Below are 19,898 nucleotides of genomic sequence, written 5' to 3' on the forward strand. Positions count from 1 at the left end.
TTCGAAATTTTATTGGCTAGAAAACTGGGTACACTCGAGGTCACAGTCAGTGTGCAGTTGTGGCGACAACATGGAGGTTTTAAGGAAAGGTGAGATTCGAGAAATGTAACGATGAAAATGTTCCTGGCTTTATTGACAATTCAGGTTTACTGCATTACACTTTGACAATCGATGATAAAGTGACACTCTGGAGTTAAATTAAATGCCTCTGATTTAGTATCTTCCATATTCGATCAAGTGAAGTCAAAATGTAACGACTGAACTAGCGGTGTTTTTAACAGGAAAAGACAAAATATATAGGTGCACAAGTAGCATTTGCCTTTCTTATCGGTTTTTCCCCCTAACCCCAAGTTCACCAATGTTAGCATGCATTTTCGTGTATATGGCGTTCTTTCAAGGATATGATGTCAATGTTATATTTAAGTTTGAATTGTTTGTTTGTTGTTTAACGCCGCACTCAGCAATATTCCACCTATATATGACGGTGGTCTGTAAATAGTCGAGCCTGCACCAGACAATCTAGTGATTGACATCTTGAGCATCGATCCATGCAATTGGGATCGATAACGTGCATCAACCAAGTCAGTGAGCATGACCACCCGATCCCGTTAGTAGCCCCTTAGGACAATTTAATTGGAGATCAATTTAAAATACTTATTTTCAAACATGTTAAATGGCAGATATGCCCATGTTGCTTTTCTACATCACAAAGCTAACATTTGATGCCTTTGGATTTTTTTAATTTCATTAAAATCAAATCTTAGTTCTCGCTATCGCTTAACAAAGATCTGAGGAAATCCCAGTAGGGGTCACCTCAGAAAGACCTTTCATCCGACCAATCAGAGCGTCGCTTACCAGATCATGAAAGTGACAGTCGGAATGTGATTTCTATTCATGCATCCTTAAAAAACACTGGGTATTCCAGACGATAGTTACGGGTTTAACGACTGAATCCATACAAGTTATTCAAACACCAATTTGTCATATGTTATTTGTTATGATATATTTCAAAGTAGCAGTTGATTTCATAATAACATAAATAGCAGTGAAACTTCCAGTGAAATCTTATACTAATTTTATATACATAATAACCTTTAACAAAGTGATATGTATATACATGAATAAATACTTTAACATACATGCGTATTGGTCATCATGTATTATGTCATTGTATGTCTGGCCCCACAACTCCAAGGGGGCACAGGTGGTCCAGTCATCTTTGGTGCCACAATTTTCTGTGCAGAGTTGCATCCCTTGGGCATGCCAGGAACCTATGATTATGGGTTTGAATACTGGTTCACCTCCTGATTATGTTTCTATAGATTTGTCAGCATCTTACTTGTCCTTGTGGGTTTGAAGAAAGTGGTAAACATCTCAGACCTGCTTCACTTCAGGCTTTCCTCTCACATTAAGCTGACATGCCGTGATATAACTTGAATACTCTGATACTGTTTAGAGCTTTGTAAAACTTGACTTACTCACTCACTCATCCAATACTACAAGCACTGTCAGGATGCCTGTGTACTCAATCAGCTGTGACAGTAGCTGGGTCATGGAGAGGTCCCTAGTATTGTATTGATTGAGTATGGTTTTATGCCCCTTTTAGCAATATTGCAGCAATATCACGCCGGGGGGACACCAGAAATGGGCTTCACACATTGTACCCATGTCAGGAATCGAACCCGGGTCTTCAGCGTGACGAGCGGACGCTTTGACCACAAGGCTATCCGACCGCCCTAGTATTGCATGCAGCCAACATAGCCTATGTAGGCATCAGTCAATTTGTCTTAAAGACCCCTTCCATCAGGCACCACACCACACCACACCACAACACAACACAACACAACACAACACACTAGTTTTCTAAAACAAGGTAATATCATAATCATGATAATCCAGAAAAAGCGTATGCACAAAAAGAAATATATATGTAAAATATTTACATAATGTTTTTGCATTTTTTTATAGTTTGTAGGCACAAGTTTGTGAATTACCTATCTCTATATTTCTTTTGGGTAAACCAACTTAGCCCAGAATTTGTTGTCATTCACGAGGTATAATATAAAATTTGTTTTCCTTAGGTTTGACAGGAGTTAGCTCCCTTGTACAAAGGAGCCTTGTGATTGGACGTGGAACTGCTTCCTTGTCTGCTACCAGAGATCTGCTGGAGCAAGAGCTGGAAGGTATCCGAGATGCAGGCACGTTTAAATCAGAGCGAGTCATCACTTCTCGACAGGGATCTTCCATCAGGGTTCAAGGCCAGTCAAGTAATATCCTCAACTTCTGTGCCAATAATTACTTAGGTTTGTCGGTGAGTGAGATGCCATTACATCATCATGATTATTATGATGACTTTACAAACCCTTATTTGTTCATTATCAGTTTTTATCTTAAACGCAGCTTTTTTTGGCATAAAGATTGGCATCCCTTAATTGCATCAGGATCAGGAAAAATGTTACTTGCCCTATTTTAAAATGTACTTACCCAAAATCAAGCTAATAAATTCAGTAAAATGTTTCATCTACAGAACCGAGAATCAGATACAGTTTTCCCACGCTATTGCGCCCCTCAATAAAGCGCCCCTCAATAAAGCGCTAACACAGTTATAGTGCACAATAATGCATGGCTCCCAAAATATACTTACATATTTAAAAAAATCAAGTTTTACACTGACTCAATGTTTTTTCACCCATCTCAAAAAACATTTTCAGCTGTTCACCGCGAGCATGTAGCAAATTACCAGTCAACGAATCCGAACTAAAGTATGCAATTTAATCCCATTATCATACTATCTGGTTATGAAAATGTGTTCATTGTATATCTGGACTTATGTTTGCAATATAGTTTATTTATTGTATTAAAATTTCATTCAATATTTGTTTACATTCATTTCGGTGAAATCATGTTGGGAAAATGATCGGTAACTCATCATTATTAACAGCAACCATGGTCAGATTACCGCTTTTGACGCCTTGAAACGAACTTTAGTTGCCAGAGAATGGATACATCTATCATATGTCATCCGTCATATTTGTGGCAATTTGACTACTCTGTCAACATAACATTTTTGCAATCGAAATACGTGTAGTGCAGGAAATCCCAACGGTGACTGGTACAAATTGTTCCATATGCAAAAATATCAATCTGCTGTACCAAAGTGCTGCACTTACGGTTCTTATAATTTTTATCATATTGTAAAAGCTGCAACTAAAATAAGTTGGCGGGGGATATAGAAATGAGTTCAAACTCAAAACACATTCAATACTTTCTTACACAACTTTTCATGTTTACCAGACACATACTGAACTGGTGCCGTTTGCTATTAAGTAATTTTAGAAATTTTTATTTTTTACGTTTCCATGGCAACAAGTTGAACTTAGATTCTATAAGCATGATAAGGGTGGTGTTCGTTTCCGGAGCGTAACTAAAAAAACTTTCTTACAAAACTTTGCGTGTCTACCAGGCACATACTGAACGGGTGCCTTTTGATATTTAGCACTTTTAGAATTTTTTATTGTTTATGTTTCCATGACAACAAGTTGGATTTTAGGGTGGGTTCACTTATTGAGCATAACTGTTAAATATTTCCTTGCCAAACAGTGCATGTCTATATATGAGGCACATACTGAACTGGTGCCATTTGATATCAAGGAGTTTTAGAAATGTTTATTTTAGAATATCCATTGCAGCTATTTTGACAGGGGCTAAGAGAAATGTTGGTCAGTTACCTGGTTTTGGACCAAAACATGTTAAAATGGGCGGGGGATATAGATGACTTTGTCGACTATACGCTTGTTGCATTTGTTTTAAAGGGTCACCCAGAGGTCATTGAAGCCGGCAAGAAAGCTCTGGAGACGCATGGCGCTGGTCTCAGTTCTGTCCGGTTCATCTGTGGAACGCAGGTAGGAGTGATGTATTACTCAGGGTTTATCTCAGTTTCAATAGATTCTTGTTTCCTGTGACATTTTTAAAAACTACATGGGTTGGAAGGGAGGTTTGTTATACCCCGACCTAAAAGGGTAAGGGTATGTAGTTATACCTAGGAATTCCTTCCATCCGTCAGTCCTTTGGAGGTATTTTTGGGTGTGACCTATAACTTGAAAACTACAGCACAGATTATTTTCAAACTTGTGGAACACTTTTTACACCCATAGGAGATGTGCAGTGCGAAGTTTGATTTCAATATTTGGATTTTCCTAAAAAATACATTATTTTTTTATTTTTTACTTAGAATTTTTCTGAAACATTTGTGCGACCAATAACTGGAAAACTTTTGGATGGATTCTTTTCAAATTTAGGGAACAGTTCCATACTAATAAAATAGGTGCAGTGCAAAGCTTAATTTGATATGTGCAATTTCTGAAAAGAATATGAATTTTTTTTCATGTTGTGAACTTTATTTTATTTTATTGTGAATATTATTTTACTTCAACAATTGTGCAATTTATAACTTAAAAACTACTTTATGGATTCCTTTCAAGTTCGGGTTACACTGCAAACCGTGCAAAGTTTGATTTCGATAAGTGGATTTTCTGAGAAAGTTTGCTTTTTTTCATGTTTTGAACTTTGAAATATGTTGATGTGGAAGTCGGGGGTATTAGTTGAAAACAAATAATAGTCTTGGTTCTCAGGCACTGCCCACATCATCATAAAGTTCAACACGTTTCGTTTTTATTTCCATTTTGAAAAATAGATAAAAAATCCTTTAATATTCCAAGTCCAATGGTAGTCAAATTCTCTATTCCAGTTCTTTACTCATCAAAGAAAACATTTATGTAGTGAGGCCCTTTCCCAGGTTGATTGTACACATTGTTTATGTGGTTACATACTAGTTTGAACAATGGAGAGAGAAAAAAGACCTGCATTATATTGTCAAAAACCATTCCCTGAGAATCAATACTTTTATTTATTTAAGCCTTATTGAACCCTGCTCACTTTTCGTGTTGTTTTTCTTTTTACTCTGCTCTGTTAGAAATCTATTATAATATCTCATGTCTAGTTTACCGATTGACACTTTTTGGCAGTGGCCCCTTTGTCTCGAAGAATCAATGCCATGGCTAGGTTCCTCCGCGAATCTGGCACCATGTATGGCATAACATGCAGAAAGTCGGAAACCGGTGCAAGAACAATATTTGAGTTGAATGTCATTTTTTAACAGTGATTAAAACTATGTAAATATTAGGTATAGGGCATAAGAAAAAAAAAGAAATTAATTTTTACGAGCCTTATCTGGGATTGTGTATACTTTGATCGAACACTGTTACCATGGTTACAGTGATGCTGATGTGTTCCAGGACATCCACAAGGACCTTGAAGCTAAGATTGCAAAGTTCCATGGCAAGGAAGATGCCATTTTGTACATCAGCTGTTTTGATGCCAATGCTGGCATCTTTGAAGTGTTACTGTCCCCTGAAGATGCTGCCATTTCAGATGAACTGAATCACGCCTCCATCATCGACGGCATCCGTCTGTGTAAGGCACAGAGATATCGCTACAAGCACAGGGACCTCAAGGGTAGGGATACTTATAATGTGCATTCAGGGATTTACCTTGACCTGCTCACAAGTCGCTATTTGGACCCGAGATTGCAGCAGATGTCAATAAAAATTCAAATGGTTAAATTAAAATTTCCAATTCATGTCAAAATAGTTGTATGACTGGACCAATAAAGTGAGTGAGTGAGTATGGTTTTACGCCGCTTTTAGCAATATTCCAGCAATATCACGGCGGGGGACACCAGAAATTGGCTTCACACATTGGATCCATGTCGGGAATCGAACCTGGGACTTCGGCGTGACGAGCAAGCGCTTTGACCACAAGGCTACCCGACCACCCTGGGCCAATAAAGAGGAAGACACTATAATGTGTTTACATCATTGCATTGAATCAGCGTTGCGGTACAATGTTAAAATACCTCTGACCTGAAGGAAGTAAGAACTTAAAGCAAACTCCAATTTTGAACAAATAACCATTGTTGAAACTTTTCTTGATCCCATGGAGATTCCAGGTTCAATCTCATTAAAATCAGATCTTAGTTCTCGTTATCGCTAAACAAAGATCTGAGGACATCCCATTACCGGTCACGTCAGAACAACCTTTCATCCAACCAATCAGAGCGTCGCTTACCAGATCAAGAAAGTGACGGACGTAATGTGTTTTATAATCATCCAATCTCGAAAAAATTAACAGAGGGTATTCAGAACGACAGTTACGGTTTTCTTTATTATATTCATACAATCTAGGCTATCTATAGTGAGTGAGTGAGTTGGGTTTAACGCTGCTTTTAACAGTATTCCAGTTATATCGCGGCGTGTCAGCTTAATGTGGGAGGAAAGCCCGAAGTGATGCAGGTCTCAGACGTTTACCACTTCAGTGCTAGGCTATCTATAAGCCATTCCAGAATGTTCTTTTTATAGGTTTTAAATTTTTTAATCGAGAATACGTCAAAATATGTTTCAAATTGTAGTCGCCAGTTTGAAACTTGTGTCGTAAAGCTCAAGAAAGCTGACTTCTGATTGGCTAATGTTGATTTATTGTCAGTCATTTCATTGGTCATTTAAAGTTCGCGAAAGGTCGTTCTGATGTGACCCGTTATGGGATGACCTCAGATCTTTGTTTAGTTTTCGCTACCACTAAACTAAGATCTGACTTTAATGAGATCGATTCCAGGTTGGAATCGATCCCCATGCAGCAACCTAGGATCAGGTGGTCAGACTTGGTGATTTGGTTGATTGCGTGACATCGTACACTGACGGCGTGGGACGTTTCTCATAATATCAATCAAAGGTTTGTCTTAGTTGGTAATACTTCAGTTGTTTTTGATAGACCTTGAGAGCCAGCTTCAAGCCACCCAGAAGCTTCGGCAACGGCTCATCATCACTGACGGCGTCTTCAGCATGGACGGAAATGTCGCACCCCTACCGTAAGTGCCTCTGCATGTATGACAGCCCCATGGGCATTCAAGGTTAGAATCCCAGCAACCTATGCTGGTCGTAACAAACAGCTTACAAGAATGGGTGGTCTGGCTCAGTGACATGGTTGATTGTGTGGTTGAATCCCTGAGGTTGAATCGTTTTGCTTATGATCAATCTCATTAAAATCAGATCTTAGTTCTCAGTATCGCTAAACAAAGATCTGAGGACCTCCCATTACAGGTCACGTCAGAGCGACCTTTCATCCGACCAATCAAAGCGTCGCTTACCAGATCATGAAAGTGACAGTTGAAAGGAGTTTTCTAATCATGCAACCTCGAAAAACGTTAACACAGGGTACTCCAAAGGACACTTACGGCCTGTATGACTGATTCTGTCTATCTGTCGCTTCCGTGGGATAATAAGTTCAACGATGGAGGCGTTGCACAGTATGTGGGAAGCACTGCCATACAATCTCAACCATATATTAGACTTTCCGGAATGTTCGTTTGTTCAGTTTTCAAAATTTTAATTGAGAACTGTGTCAACATATCTTTCAACAAGTGTAGTCTGAAATGGAAGTCACCAGGTTGAAACGAATGCCGTAAAGCTCGAGAAAGCTGCTTTCTAATTGGCTGATGTCAACTTTTTGTTAGTCGTTTCAGTGGTCGGTCAACACCGATTTACAAATTCTCTGAGTCGTTGATTGCATACATTTGTTTATGTAACAACTTATCATTTATTACCAACTGCAGAGATATCTGTGACCTTGCTGACAAGTTCAAGGCCATGGTGTTTGTAGATGAATGCCACGCTACTGGCTTCTTTGGCAAGACTGGCAGGTGAGGGTACTTTTATCAGCTACCTGTAAACTTTGTGACAAAATATTTAAAGCAGGAAGGTTGATAAAGAATTCCTTATTATGCTTATTGGAAATGTCAAATGTCACACTGGAAATGTCAAATTTTTAACCTCGCTATACCTGCATAAGGTCATGCTATTCATGTTTAAACAGAGAAAATAACATTTCAACAACTGGAATATTTTGGCTCCTGTAGCAGTAGTTTCATTAGTTTTTCTTTCACCTTTGACATCATATAACCATGATGCTGCTGTTTCACTCCACAGAGGCACAGAGGAGTATTTCAAACTGAACAACCGAGTGGACATAATCAACTCCACCCTGGGCAAAGCTCTAGGAGGAGCAGCTGGTAGGGCACTGCTTCAGGGGAGACGGTGGGCAGGAGGGTGGGTAGGGCACTGCTTCAGGGGTGACGGTGGGCAGGAGGGTGGGCAGGGCACTGCTTCAGGGGTGACAGTGGGCAGGAGGGTGGGAAGGGCACTGCTTCAGGGGTGACGGTGGGCATGTTCAGGGGGTAGAAGGGTGGGCAGGGCACTGCTTAGGGGTCACGGTGTGCAGGAGGGTGGGCAGGGCACTGCTTAGGGGTCACGGTGTGCAGGAGGGTGGGTAGGGCACTGCTTGAGGGGTGACGGTGGGCATGTTCAGGGGGTAGAAGGGTGGTCAGGGCACTGCTTCAGGGGTGACGATGTACAGGAAGGTGTGCAGGGCACTGCTTCAGGGGTGACCATGTGCAGGAGGGTGGGCATGGCACTGCTTCAGGGGTGATGGTGGGCATGTTCAGGGGCAGGATAGTGGGCAGCCGAAGTAGGGCAGGCAAGGGGAATGCTAGTTGGGCTATGCATGTAAAGGGTAGGCAGGTTAAGGGAATGCATATAAAGCTTATGTAGGTTCTTGGTATTCATATAAAGGGTATGTCGGTTCTTGGTATTCATGGAGCGGTCGGATAGCCTAGTGGTTAAAGCGTTTGATCGTCACGCCGAAGACCCGGGTTCGATTCCCAACATGGGTACAATGTGTGAAGCCCATTTCTGGTATCCCCCGCCGTGATATTGCTGGAATATTGTTTAAAGCGGCGTAAAACCATGCTCACTCACTCACTCTCTCTTGGTATTCATATAAAGGGTATGTAGGTTCTTGATATTCACAATAAAGGGTATGTAGGTTCTTGGTATTCATATAAAGGGTATGTAGGTGCTTGATATTCACAATAAAGGGTATGTAGGTTCTTGGTATTCATATAAAGGGTATGTAGGTGCTTGATATTCACAATAACGGGTATGTAGGTTCTTGGTATTCATATAAAGGGTATGTAGGTGCTTGATATTCACAATAACGGGTATGTAGGTTCTTGGTATTCATATAAAGGGTATGTAGGTTCTTGATATTCACAATAAAGGGTATGTAGGTTCTTGGTATTCATATATAGGATGTGCAGCTGGGTAGGGTCATGCATATATGGGTAAAGGTTATAACTGAAGCTTGAAACTACCGCTGACACTGATGATTGTATCTCCAGGTGGTTACACCACAGGGCCGAAGCAGTTGATCGACCTCCTGCGCCAGAGGTCCCGCCCCTATCTGTTCTCCAACACTCTGCCCCCACCAGTGGTGGCCTGTGCCAGCAAGGTGAGCAGTTCTAGAGGGTTACTGGCAAGGAGTTATGGGGGGTTACAGGCTCAGTATCCTTGATGTTACAGGCAAGGTGTTTTGGGGGGTTACAGGATCTGTCTCCTTGATGTTACAGGCAAGGTGTCCTTGGGTGCTACAGGCTTGGTATCCTAGGGAGTAACAGGCAGAGTGTACTAAGCATTACAGTCGATGTGTAACAGCCTATGTGTGCTTGGTGTAACAAGAAACGTGTTCTAGGGTTGTTCCGGAATTAAAACATGCTGTCCTGCTTTGAATGTTTGACCCTAACATTCATTGTGTATGTTCCTCCAGGCTTTGGATCTGATCATGGCTAACACCGACCTCCCCCAGAAAGTGTTGACCAACACAAGCAGGTTCCGCACCAGAATGATGGACGCAGGATTCAACGTAGCAGTGAGTAGAGCTTCATCTCAGTCAGCACTTCATGCAGACGTGTTGACATGGCACAATGTGAAGATGGAATTCATTAGGGCTGGGACAGGTTACTCGGGTACCTGGGTCGGGTGGGTCCTGAGTAGGACCCGGGTACCCACAGGACTACCCGAACCCGTGGTTAGTCACAGGATATATTGTTTAATGATAAACACTCACTATAGCTCAGTGGTTACACTACAAGTCGCTAACGTTAACATTTCTTTGTTATGATGCACTTATTCCTTTTGACTTGTATATGTTAGAGTAAAGATAAAGCTTCGGCCAACTTCAGTGTATGCATGATCTGATCGTTTGATAAATGTATCTAAATAGATTTTGCCAGGGCTGCCTAAAACGATTCCCAATAGGACATTTTGTTCCCAACTCTTTAGACCTACAGCAGGTACCCGGGTAGAGTCGGGTAATAGGAGGCTGGGTACCCGGGTAGTAAATTTGGTCTCATCCCAGCCCTAGAATTCATATACTGGAATTCAAATAACCATCGAAGCTTTATACAGCATTTTTATCAGTACTTGCCATAATGAATCTTGTCCATGATTGAATATTTCAGGATTGATATATCTAGTGTAAAACGTTATGTAGAATTGTATTAATTTACGTTATGAAAGAGACAGGATTTCAAGGTTTATATAAGGCTTAAAAAAATAAAAGAATTGGTTCTCAGGCAATGATTTTTGAAAATATAATGCGCGCGAGCGGTGGTTTTTATTTTTGGCTTGTTCTAACAAGTTAGTTACCCAAAAAACAGTTGTGTACCATCAACCTGGGAAAGGGCCTCCCTACATAAACAAGCATACAAACTCCTATTGCCGCCATGACCATGACACACAATGCGCAGTAAAGCAGTGAGCATGTTACGGGAAGTAACTGCACTATATTGGATTACGTTGTTTTTAAGTATTAGGATTTTTTGATTTTTTTTAAAATAGAAATAAAAACAAAACGTGTGGCAGACTTTATGATGATGCGGGCAGTGCCTGAGAACCAAGACCATTAATGTTTTTGGCCTTAACATTGTGTGTGAGTTATCATATCCTCCAGTAGGATCCATACCAGTGCATGTGTTTTCTCAGGGAGATCCGGAACATCCTATCTGCCCGGTGATGCTCGGTGATGCCCGACTGGCCAGTACATTCGCTGACCAGATGCTGGGTAAGGGGACTACTGGATCACTATCGACTGGACATGCTCTATCTACTAGACACATTATACACTAGATTCATCATTATCCACAAGACATATCACTTTCTTTAAACGCAACACTATCCACTCAACCCTTCATTAGCCACTCGGGGCGGCCGGGAAGCCTAGCGGTTGAAACGTTCGCTTGTCACGCCGAAGACCTGGGTTTGATTCCCGACATGGGTACAATGTGTGAAGCCCATTTCTGGTGTCCCCCGCCATGATATTGCTTTAATATTGCTAAGAGCGGCGTAAAACCATGCTCACTCACTCACTCATTATCCACTTGACAAATTATTATCCACCAGACATATCATTGTCAAGTAAACACATCACTGAACTCTCGACATATCACCATCCTTTGGAAACCTAACTATTCACTAAACCCATCACTATCCTCTAGACATATCACTATCTACTAAACACATCACTATCTACTAGACATATCACTATCCTCTAGACACATCACATATCTATGACTCTCTGTAGTTCATGTAGACAATGTACTCCGGAAACATAGTCTCTAAGCTTTCCTTGGTGCAGTTGTTCCATATCTCTACAAGACCAAAGATACTGTGATCAGTGCAAAAATACATGAAGCTGTCATTATTTAGCTTATTTTTTAAACCGTTCACGTACCAACACATGTTAGACAGGTCCTTGGTGTTGTCAATCTCATTGTCACGCAAGGCCGGGATGCATTCCTTTGTGTGTTGACTGGCATTGAAATTGACATCAGGTTGCGAGTCTGCACGTGAAGTTCCTGCCCCCTTGTCAGCCTGATTCAAAACCACAACCTCGCCCTTGTCAGTATCATAGGTGTACACACATCTGTCAATATACAATTTGTCAAATCTTTGATAAGCTCGTTGGTCATTTCTCCTTGCCTCCATCATCATCGATTTCAAATGTCTCTTCTCTCTCTCTCCTCAAGAAGTCTTCGCTAATCCACATCAATGTACCCTTTAATTTCTTAGCTGATGTAAATATTTCTGGTCTGTGGTGATCATCAGGGATTAAAGCTATTATCACCTTACCTCCCATGATCTGTGCTCGATTGATCACTATCTTAGAATCTTCAAGTTCCAGTCGATCTTTAAGGACTTTTCTTACCACCGATTCACAATCGTCCCTTTGCTAAACACACCACTATCCTCTAAACACATCACTATCCTCTAAACACATCACTATCCTCTAAACACATCACTATGCTCTAAACACATCTCTATCCTATAGACACATCACTATCCTCCAGTCACATCACTATCCTCTAAACACATCACTATCCTCTAAGCACTTCACTGTTCTATAGACACATCACTATCCTATAGACACATCACTATCCTCTAAACACATCACAATCCTCTAAACACACCACTACCCTCCAGACACACCACTATCCTTTTAAAGACATCACTATCCTATAGACACATCACTATCCTCCAGACACATAAATACCCTATAGATGACATATAAGCATCAACAAATATTTTCTAAATCTTTCCATATTTTTAATCAAGGTCCTCACGGCATTTGATGCAATTCGCAAAGTAAGACTTGATTTATTACAATATTGATTTTGATTATCGATCAGATCTTGACTGTGCGCCGCCATTTTGATAGAAGCAAATGCAAGTGATATGACATGTGAAATCTCATTGGTCAAAATGAGGGACATAGAAGGGACATAACTAGTAATAGCCACTGGTGGCACTACGGTCGAACCAAGAAATTCCAGCCTACTTCGGCAAGTGTGGAAACTGGACTTTTACAGTCAGTGAACTCCCTTGCCTTGGGAAGATGCATCATGGAAGTGACATCACCATGTTCATCTCTTTCATCATCACCTGGCATGACCTCGTATGGAGGTGTCGTCAGATCTTTGTACAGAGAGGCATAGTAGCAGAAGAATTTGTTTGTTTGTTTATTTTTTGTTTAGCGATGCACTCAGCAATATTCCAGCTATAGTCAGTAAATAATCAAGTCTGGACCAGACACCTAACATCAAGAGCAACGATCCACGCAATTGGGATACAATGACATGCATCAACCAAGTCAGCAAGCCTGAACCTTATATGTAACCTTTTTTTGCTGTGGCCTTGTTAAGATACTCTAATTAGCAAACGGACCTCCGCACTGTACAAGAGACTGGTTAGCCGCTTGTGTAGGCACATCTGTATTCTGTAAAAGGATTTTGAAGGGGTCTCTTTCTTCTTTCCTAGATCGAGGAATCTACGTTATCGGGTTCAGCTTCCCAGTAGTACCCAAAGGTAAGTACAAAATTTGGTGCTTTCCAATTCATGCTTTTTTACCATGGATACGATTCCTGTGAAGGCTTGGAAGGCCCTTGACATGAAGTGCTGCCATTCTAGGCATGGGAAAGTGTCAGCTTAATGTGGGAGGAAACCCCGAAGTGATGCAGGTCTCAGACGCTTACCACTTTGGTGAAACCCAAGAGCACGGGTATGGTGGGATTCAAACCCACAATCATAGGTTTCTGGCGTGCCCAAGAGATGCAACTCTGCACTGCGAATCGCAGGGCCTTAGACATCTGGGCCACCCGTGCCCCCTTGGAAAGAAGAATCACATTTGACTTCAGTCATGATCCTTGGGCTATTGGGATCTAGCCTGCCCTAATCGCTCTATTATATTTTATAAAAATAATGCTATTTTTGTTGGTATTTATTAAATAGCAACAAAAATATTTTTCTTAATATTTTGTATCTGAAAGTTATAGAGAAACTGTTATTTGGCTGTGATGAATTAGTGTAGACAAAGCAAGTTTGAATAATGTTTTACCAAAGCCAAAACTTTGTTGCCGGTATATGTGAAAGTAACATCAAATTTTGCATTATTTAAGGGGAATTGTTCTTCATAGTTGCAGATTTTAATATATGGTAGTGAAAGATAGTGGAGTGAAAGATATAATTTTGTCGACATTTGACTTTTGACACAGGAAAAGCAAGGATCCGGGTGCAGATTTCAGCTTCACACAGCGAGCAGGACATTGACAGAGCAGTAGATGCCTTCATCGAAATCGGCAGAAAACTCAACGTTGTTCAGTAAAAATCAAACACACATATCTCAAGAGGATGCGTCATCAAATATTTTGTGATTTAGGATTCTTGATACAGTAGAACACGAATATAACGAACATGGATAGAGCGAACAAACTGATACAATGAACTGTTACAAAATCCCTGATTTATCTCCTATTTATTATCATATAAATTTACGTACACAAGAAAATCTTTACAGCGAACTAACGCATGTAGCGAACTGATATCTAATCCCCGTCAAGCCCAAATACCACTGATTACTTCAATCTCATTAAAATCAGATCTTAGTTCTCGCTATCGCTAAACAAAGATCTGAGGACATCCCATTACGGGTCACGTCAGAACGACCTTTCATCCAACCAGTCAGAGCGTCGCTTACCAGATCATGAAAGTGACAGACGGAATGTTTTTTCTGATCATGCAACCTCGAAATATTTCACAGAGGGTATTCCGAACGACAATTACGGGTTATATGATATTATCCATACAATCTAGGTCATCTGTAAGCCATTCCAGAATGTTCTTTTTATAAGTTTTAAAAATTTTAACCGTCAAATACGTCAAAATACATGTATGTTTCGAAGCGTAGTCGACAGTTTGAAACTAGTGTCGTAAAGCTCAAGAAAGCTGCCTTCTGATTGGCTCGTGTCGATTTCTTGTCAGTCATGTCATTGATCGGTCAAATTTCGCGAGAGGTCATTCTGACGTGACCCTTAATGGGATTTCCTCCGATCTTTGTTGAGCGGCAGCGAATACTAAGATCTGATTTTAATGAGATTGCTAATAAGTTTAGCGAACTAAGAAATCTCACTCAATGTCAAGTGTCACTGACAATTGGCTATACACCATCAGCTGCGAATCAACACAATCAAGACAAATTAACACAATCAGCGGTGACAATTCAACCTCATTAAACTTGCTTAATGTTAATATTACCTGTACATGTAATTGGACTAATCTTGTCTGTAAAACAAATTACGTGTATTGTCTTTTGTCTTATCCAAGATGGTGAACGTTTCCAAGCAAAAACGTATATAACGAACAATGTATATAACGAATTGATTTCTCTAAGTCCCTTGTAATTCGTTATATCCAAGTTCTACTGTACAGCATTCTATTCACATTTATAATATAATTTCATAAGTTATTACCAAAACATCACAGCTTTGTAGACACTTTGTTCCTCCGTCACTTGTGTAAGACCCATGTAAGTCAAATGCACCCAACTCCATTTAAGAACTTAATGCGAACTCTACCGTTACATGACATTGAAGAAATGTGTAGAGTAGAGGCCGCAAGGCTGAGGCACATGTTGCATGTTCACTGGTCTGAAACCTTGCTAGCTTCCTCTCACTTCAACCAGGCTGTGGCTTGACTAGTTAGAGGGCATGGGTGGCCCAGTCGTCTAAGGCGCCGCGATTCGCTGTGCAGAGTTGCGTCCCTTGGGCAAGCCAGAAACCTATGATTGTCGGTTCAAATCCTGGTTTGCCCGATTATGTTTCTAGGTTTGTCCGCATCATACCCGTGCTCGTGGGTTTCACCGAAGTGGTAAACTTCTGAGACCTGCATCACTTCCTCCCACATTAAGCTGACACGCTGTGATATAACTGCAATACTGTTGAAAGCGGCATTAAATCCAACTCACTCACTTGACTCATTAGGCTTAAAAAATAAAGCAATGGCTTTTGAAAATATAGTGCTGGCGGGTGGTGTCTTTTTATTGGTTGTGCAAACACAATAAAGTTGTGTACGACACATGGAAAGGCCTGCATAAAAGTATTCCTTGATGAGTAAAATACTAGAATACAGTATTTGACGACCATTGGAATTGGAATATTTAAGGATTTTTTATATTTTTTAAAAAATGGACATAAAAACAAAACATGCAAAAACTTTATGATGATCCTCCAGTGCCTGAGAACCAAGACTATTCTTTTTTTAGCCTTAGTTAAAAATAGTGAGTTGACTGATTTGCAGACACATGTTGTCACGGGTGAAGGAGGAACTTGGTGGATACAGATCTATGAAGTATTGATGATGCAGATGTGTTTGGAAACTGGAAACTTGTATTTCTATTTCTACAATTTTTCTAAAAACAAATCTTGAAAATTTTACAAAAATTTGTGTATTTATATTACTTATCCTATCTCACACTATGCCGAAACAAAGGTTTCCGGTTTCTAAAAAAAAACAATTTACCTGAACACACCCAGCATCAACATGTTCACGTCCCAACAATTGGGGCCATGCATGCTTTTCATGCCAATCGAGTTACACGCACTGAACATGTGAATTACCCAGCCAATTCATTCTCTTTCTAATCGCCATTATGTGGTGACGTTAAAAACACCTAGGAAAATCCATTTGTTTTTTCTCTTTTTTCCATTTTCCCACTTCAATTTTCCAGTCTTCGTCTTCTTGGTTTTGTTTTTTTTCATCATGAACACACAGTGTGAGATAGGATAAGTTTAAAAATTATGATGTTCATATAACAAAGTGATCCTATGTTGACGTGATACAATGAACTTCAGTGGCATCAGGGTATTGAGATTATATATTTTGGAAGCATAATTTGCTGTAGAATCTCAGTTTACAAAGTAGTTTGTGTTGTCACTGTGATTGACTTTCCAGTTGCAGTGTTAGAACAACTTGGGTAGAAATGTCAAGGGCATCCTCATTTATCCAGTGTTTAATATCCCCATTCTTCTATGATACCGGTACATACCCTGGACCCATTCTCACCCTGCTCTATTTCGGAAGTGGCGTCACCGAATATTGCTATTATCATTAATGTGATACACAGGAATTCTCTCATTGATGGGATCTTGAAATCAACATTAAATCAAAATGCCTTTTCTGAACGCAGATTCGTCAAAGGATGTACATTCAAAATCACTACCTTGTCCGAGCCTGCTCCTAAAATATCTATTTGATTCCGAAAACTTATAAATTAACATTTAGCTGGAGATGTTTCCGGAGAAATGAAACGTATGCTCATGAAGGTCAGGCGTAGATTGATGCTCATGATGTCAACCATTGGATTATATATAAACTGACCTCATATATGTAGTTGGAATATTGCCGAGTGCAGCATTACACAACAAACTTAAGACAGGTGGATGGAAATATTCTTGCTTTAACATGGTCAGGTTTTATAAGGGGTGGCCAAAGTGAATTGAGTTCTAGTGATATCACTTCTTGTTTCAGTCATGGAACACCTTTCTTGTAGAACCATGTCATTTGAACCAGTCTCAAAACAAAGCTTTGGTGGCAGATGGTGCAGGGTTTTCATTGCAACAGAATGGAGATATTACAAACAAATAACTGAGGTGTGAGGAACAAGGTTATATACATGGTTTTTTTGGGTGTTTTTCCTGCATATCATTGAACCTGCATATAATGTACATAATACTCTGAAATATAATATATGTAATTATGTGGTTCATATTTTAGAACTTTGTTCACGTTCTGATACACTGGTTATGTTTTCTTCTATGTCAGTGCTGAAGGCAAGAAGACTGCCTCCGTGAACTAGTGGTAGAGCGTCCGCCTTGAGAGCGGAAGGCCCAGGGTTCGATTCCCAGCCGCGTCATACCAAAAGACATTAAAAGATGATACTTGTTGTTACCCTGTCTGGCACTCGGCATAAAGGGGCTAAAACAAGGAGTGGTCGGCTCGGAGTCAGTATACTGTGTCTGAGTGGGGTATTCATATGAAACTGCGGCATGGTATCTCAGTGGGCTAGCACTATAAATCGGCATCAGTCCGGACTAGTACAAGCAACCACATACAGAAACGTGCATGCAAGTCCTTATAAGCTTGTGCAATAATCTTGAACGTGACGTTAAACCCCATTTCACCTTACTTCACCTAAAGGCAAGACTTAACTTGAACTTACTCATCACTTGACTGTAACAAACCCAAATATTTTACATTGGGATGAGTATTGCAAGTGAGAGTTATGCTCCAGCATTGCTTAATGTACAACGGCTGTATTGCGATACATATTGAAAACATGAGTGTCAATGAAAACTCTTATTCTCAACATTCATAGCTAAACAAACAGCAACTTATGTTTGATGGATTTTCCCAGGATATATTTCTAACTGTCTCTTGTGCTGTTTTGTTTGCAAGACAATTGAATTTCCTTGTCAAACTTTGCATCAATGACAGATTTTAGTTGAAGCATACTATTGATTATATAGAATCTGGTAAAGAATTATGTTTTGATAGAGAACGATGGGTATCGTGTATCATGACACAGCAATGGGTGTCGTGTATCCCATGATACAGAGCCATGGGTATCGAGTTTCCCATGATCCAGAACAACGGGTGACATGTATCATCAGCTGATCATGTCAGCAATATTATATTTGCCTGCTGTCATTATTGAAGTCTTGTTCTGTTCTGTTCTAAAGCTATTGACTGTTCAACCTTATAATTAGCTCCATCAAAGTCTCCTGCATTGCTACATTCCATATTCCCACTTGATTGTTACTTAGTTCTTTTTTGGTGATGGGAGGTTATGATACCATAAACTCATATTGGGATCTCAATACTACGTCAGTCATTATGTCAGTTTGATGTGGCCCAACATGGTGATGTGATCTGAGAACAAAAGATGAGTAAGACATCTGAACACGTCACTAACCTTTCGTATGTTAAGTAGTATAAATACTCTATATTTCGTTAAATGTAGGCCAACGGCCCAATTCTGAGGATATGATGACATAAATCTTGTCAACTATTTCATATAAATATGTTGTATGTATTCTACATGTCATGTAATCCAATGTAAACATTTCCAGAAATAAAGAGTAACCTATTCGACGTAATAAGCGCCCCGCCCTAATAAGTGCCCACGGCGATATTTGCTAATATATTGGCTAGTGAACAATCCCAATTAGCACCCCTTCCGATTGATCAATGTACACAAGTTGTATTTATTCGCGTATAACACGCACTTGTGTGTTACATGCACCCTTAATTATGGGCAAATAAATTCTGATCTGTCGTATATAAACATTTCATGCTGTCAGCATAAACCACGAAATTTATCTTTTAACTCTGTTTTTTTCACCAAAATAATATTCTAATAAGAGCCCCCTATTTCTAATTTTGAGAGTGCCCTGGGCGCTTATTACGTCAAATACGGTATGTTATATAGTATGTTAACTGAGCCAAAAAGGGTCTGCAAAGTCCTTTAAAATTGCAAACACAGGGTATCTGAAATTAATGAGACTGGCATCTTTGTCATTTGGCATCCCAACCTTTGCAGAACTTGCAACTGGACCACTAGTCAGAGCTAATCACTTCTTAAAGGGCTGAAAAATATGTTGCTGAAACTTTTGCTTAGAATCTCATGGTGTTGGTTGAGGTATATTTGTCTCATATTAACCTGGTGATATGTTGGCCCTTCACTCACAAAATGCTGGTATTTAGTGCTATTTTATGACTATGAAGTACATAGTTTCTGCAGTGTCCTTATTTTGTCTCCAGTGTTATTTTACATAACCATATTGCCATGTTGCACATGTTAATCAGATATCTTTATGCTGAAGTATTTGCATGTTGCTCAATAAATTGTACTTTGAAAGAATGCATGTATATGTTTTACCTTTGTGGTTGACAAGATGATAAGGCCAGTTTGTGCTTGAACATATGCCATTCTTGTTGAAAGAGCTTCAGAAAAGAGGATTGGGTTGTCAGAATGTGTCAACAGCATGGCTGTGTCATCCCGACAGCATGGATCATGCTCATGCTGTCAACCACTAGTTGATGGGTGATTATTTGCAGGGT

The 19,898-nt window shown here is 39.9% G+C and overlaps 1 protein-coding gene across 1 annotated transcript; it reads left to right on the forward strand.

Annotated features, from left to right (window-relative positions):
• Positions 1–57: 57 nt before the first annotated feature.
• On the forward strand, positions 58–19,885 carry LOC139462526 (2-amino-3-ketobutyrate coenzyme A ligase, mitochondrial-like). The gene is made up of 13 exons (XM_071244311.1): positions 58–89; positions 2,082–2,311; positions 3,813–3,902; positions 5,295–5,514; positions 6,826–6,922; positions 7,667–7,753; positions 8,040–8,122; positions 9,290–9,399; positions 9,715–9,816; positions 10,932–11,010; positions 13,263–13,310; positions 13,997–14,102; positions 17,601–19,885. Exons 1-13 carry the CDS (start codon positions 71–73, stop codon positions 17,632–17,634), a joined length of 1,305 nt encoding a protein of 434 aa, XP_071100412.1. The 5' UTR covers positions 58–70; the 3' UTR covers positions 17,635–19,885.
• Positions 19,886–19,898: the final 13 nt, after the last annotated feature.

This window comes from Haliotis cracherodii, unplaced genomic scaffold, assembly GCF_022045235.1.
Source record: "Haliotis cracherodii isolate W230 unplaced genomic scaffold, xgHalCrac1.p SCAF_15, whole genome shotgun sequence".
NCBI lineage: Eukaryota > Metazoa > Mollusca > Gastropoda > Lepetellida > Haliotidae > Haliotis > Haliotis cracherodii.

What these genes read in the sequence shown, in the direction of transcription:
- LOC139462526 (XM_071244311.1), top strand. An exon ending in CAAGCACAGGGACCTCAAGG is followed by an intron (nt 5,515 to 6,825) that starts GTAGGGATACTT and finishes TGTTTTTGATAG; the next exon opens with ACCTTGAGAGCCAGCTTCAA. An exon ending in TGGTGGCCTGTGCCAGCAAG is followed by an intron (nt 9,400 to 9,714) that starts GTGAGCAGTTCT and finishes ATGTTCCTCCAG; the next exon opens with GCTTTGGATCTGATCATGGC.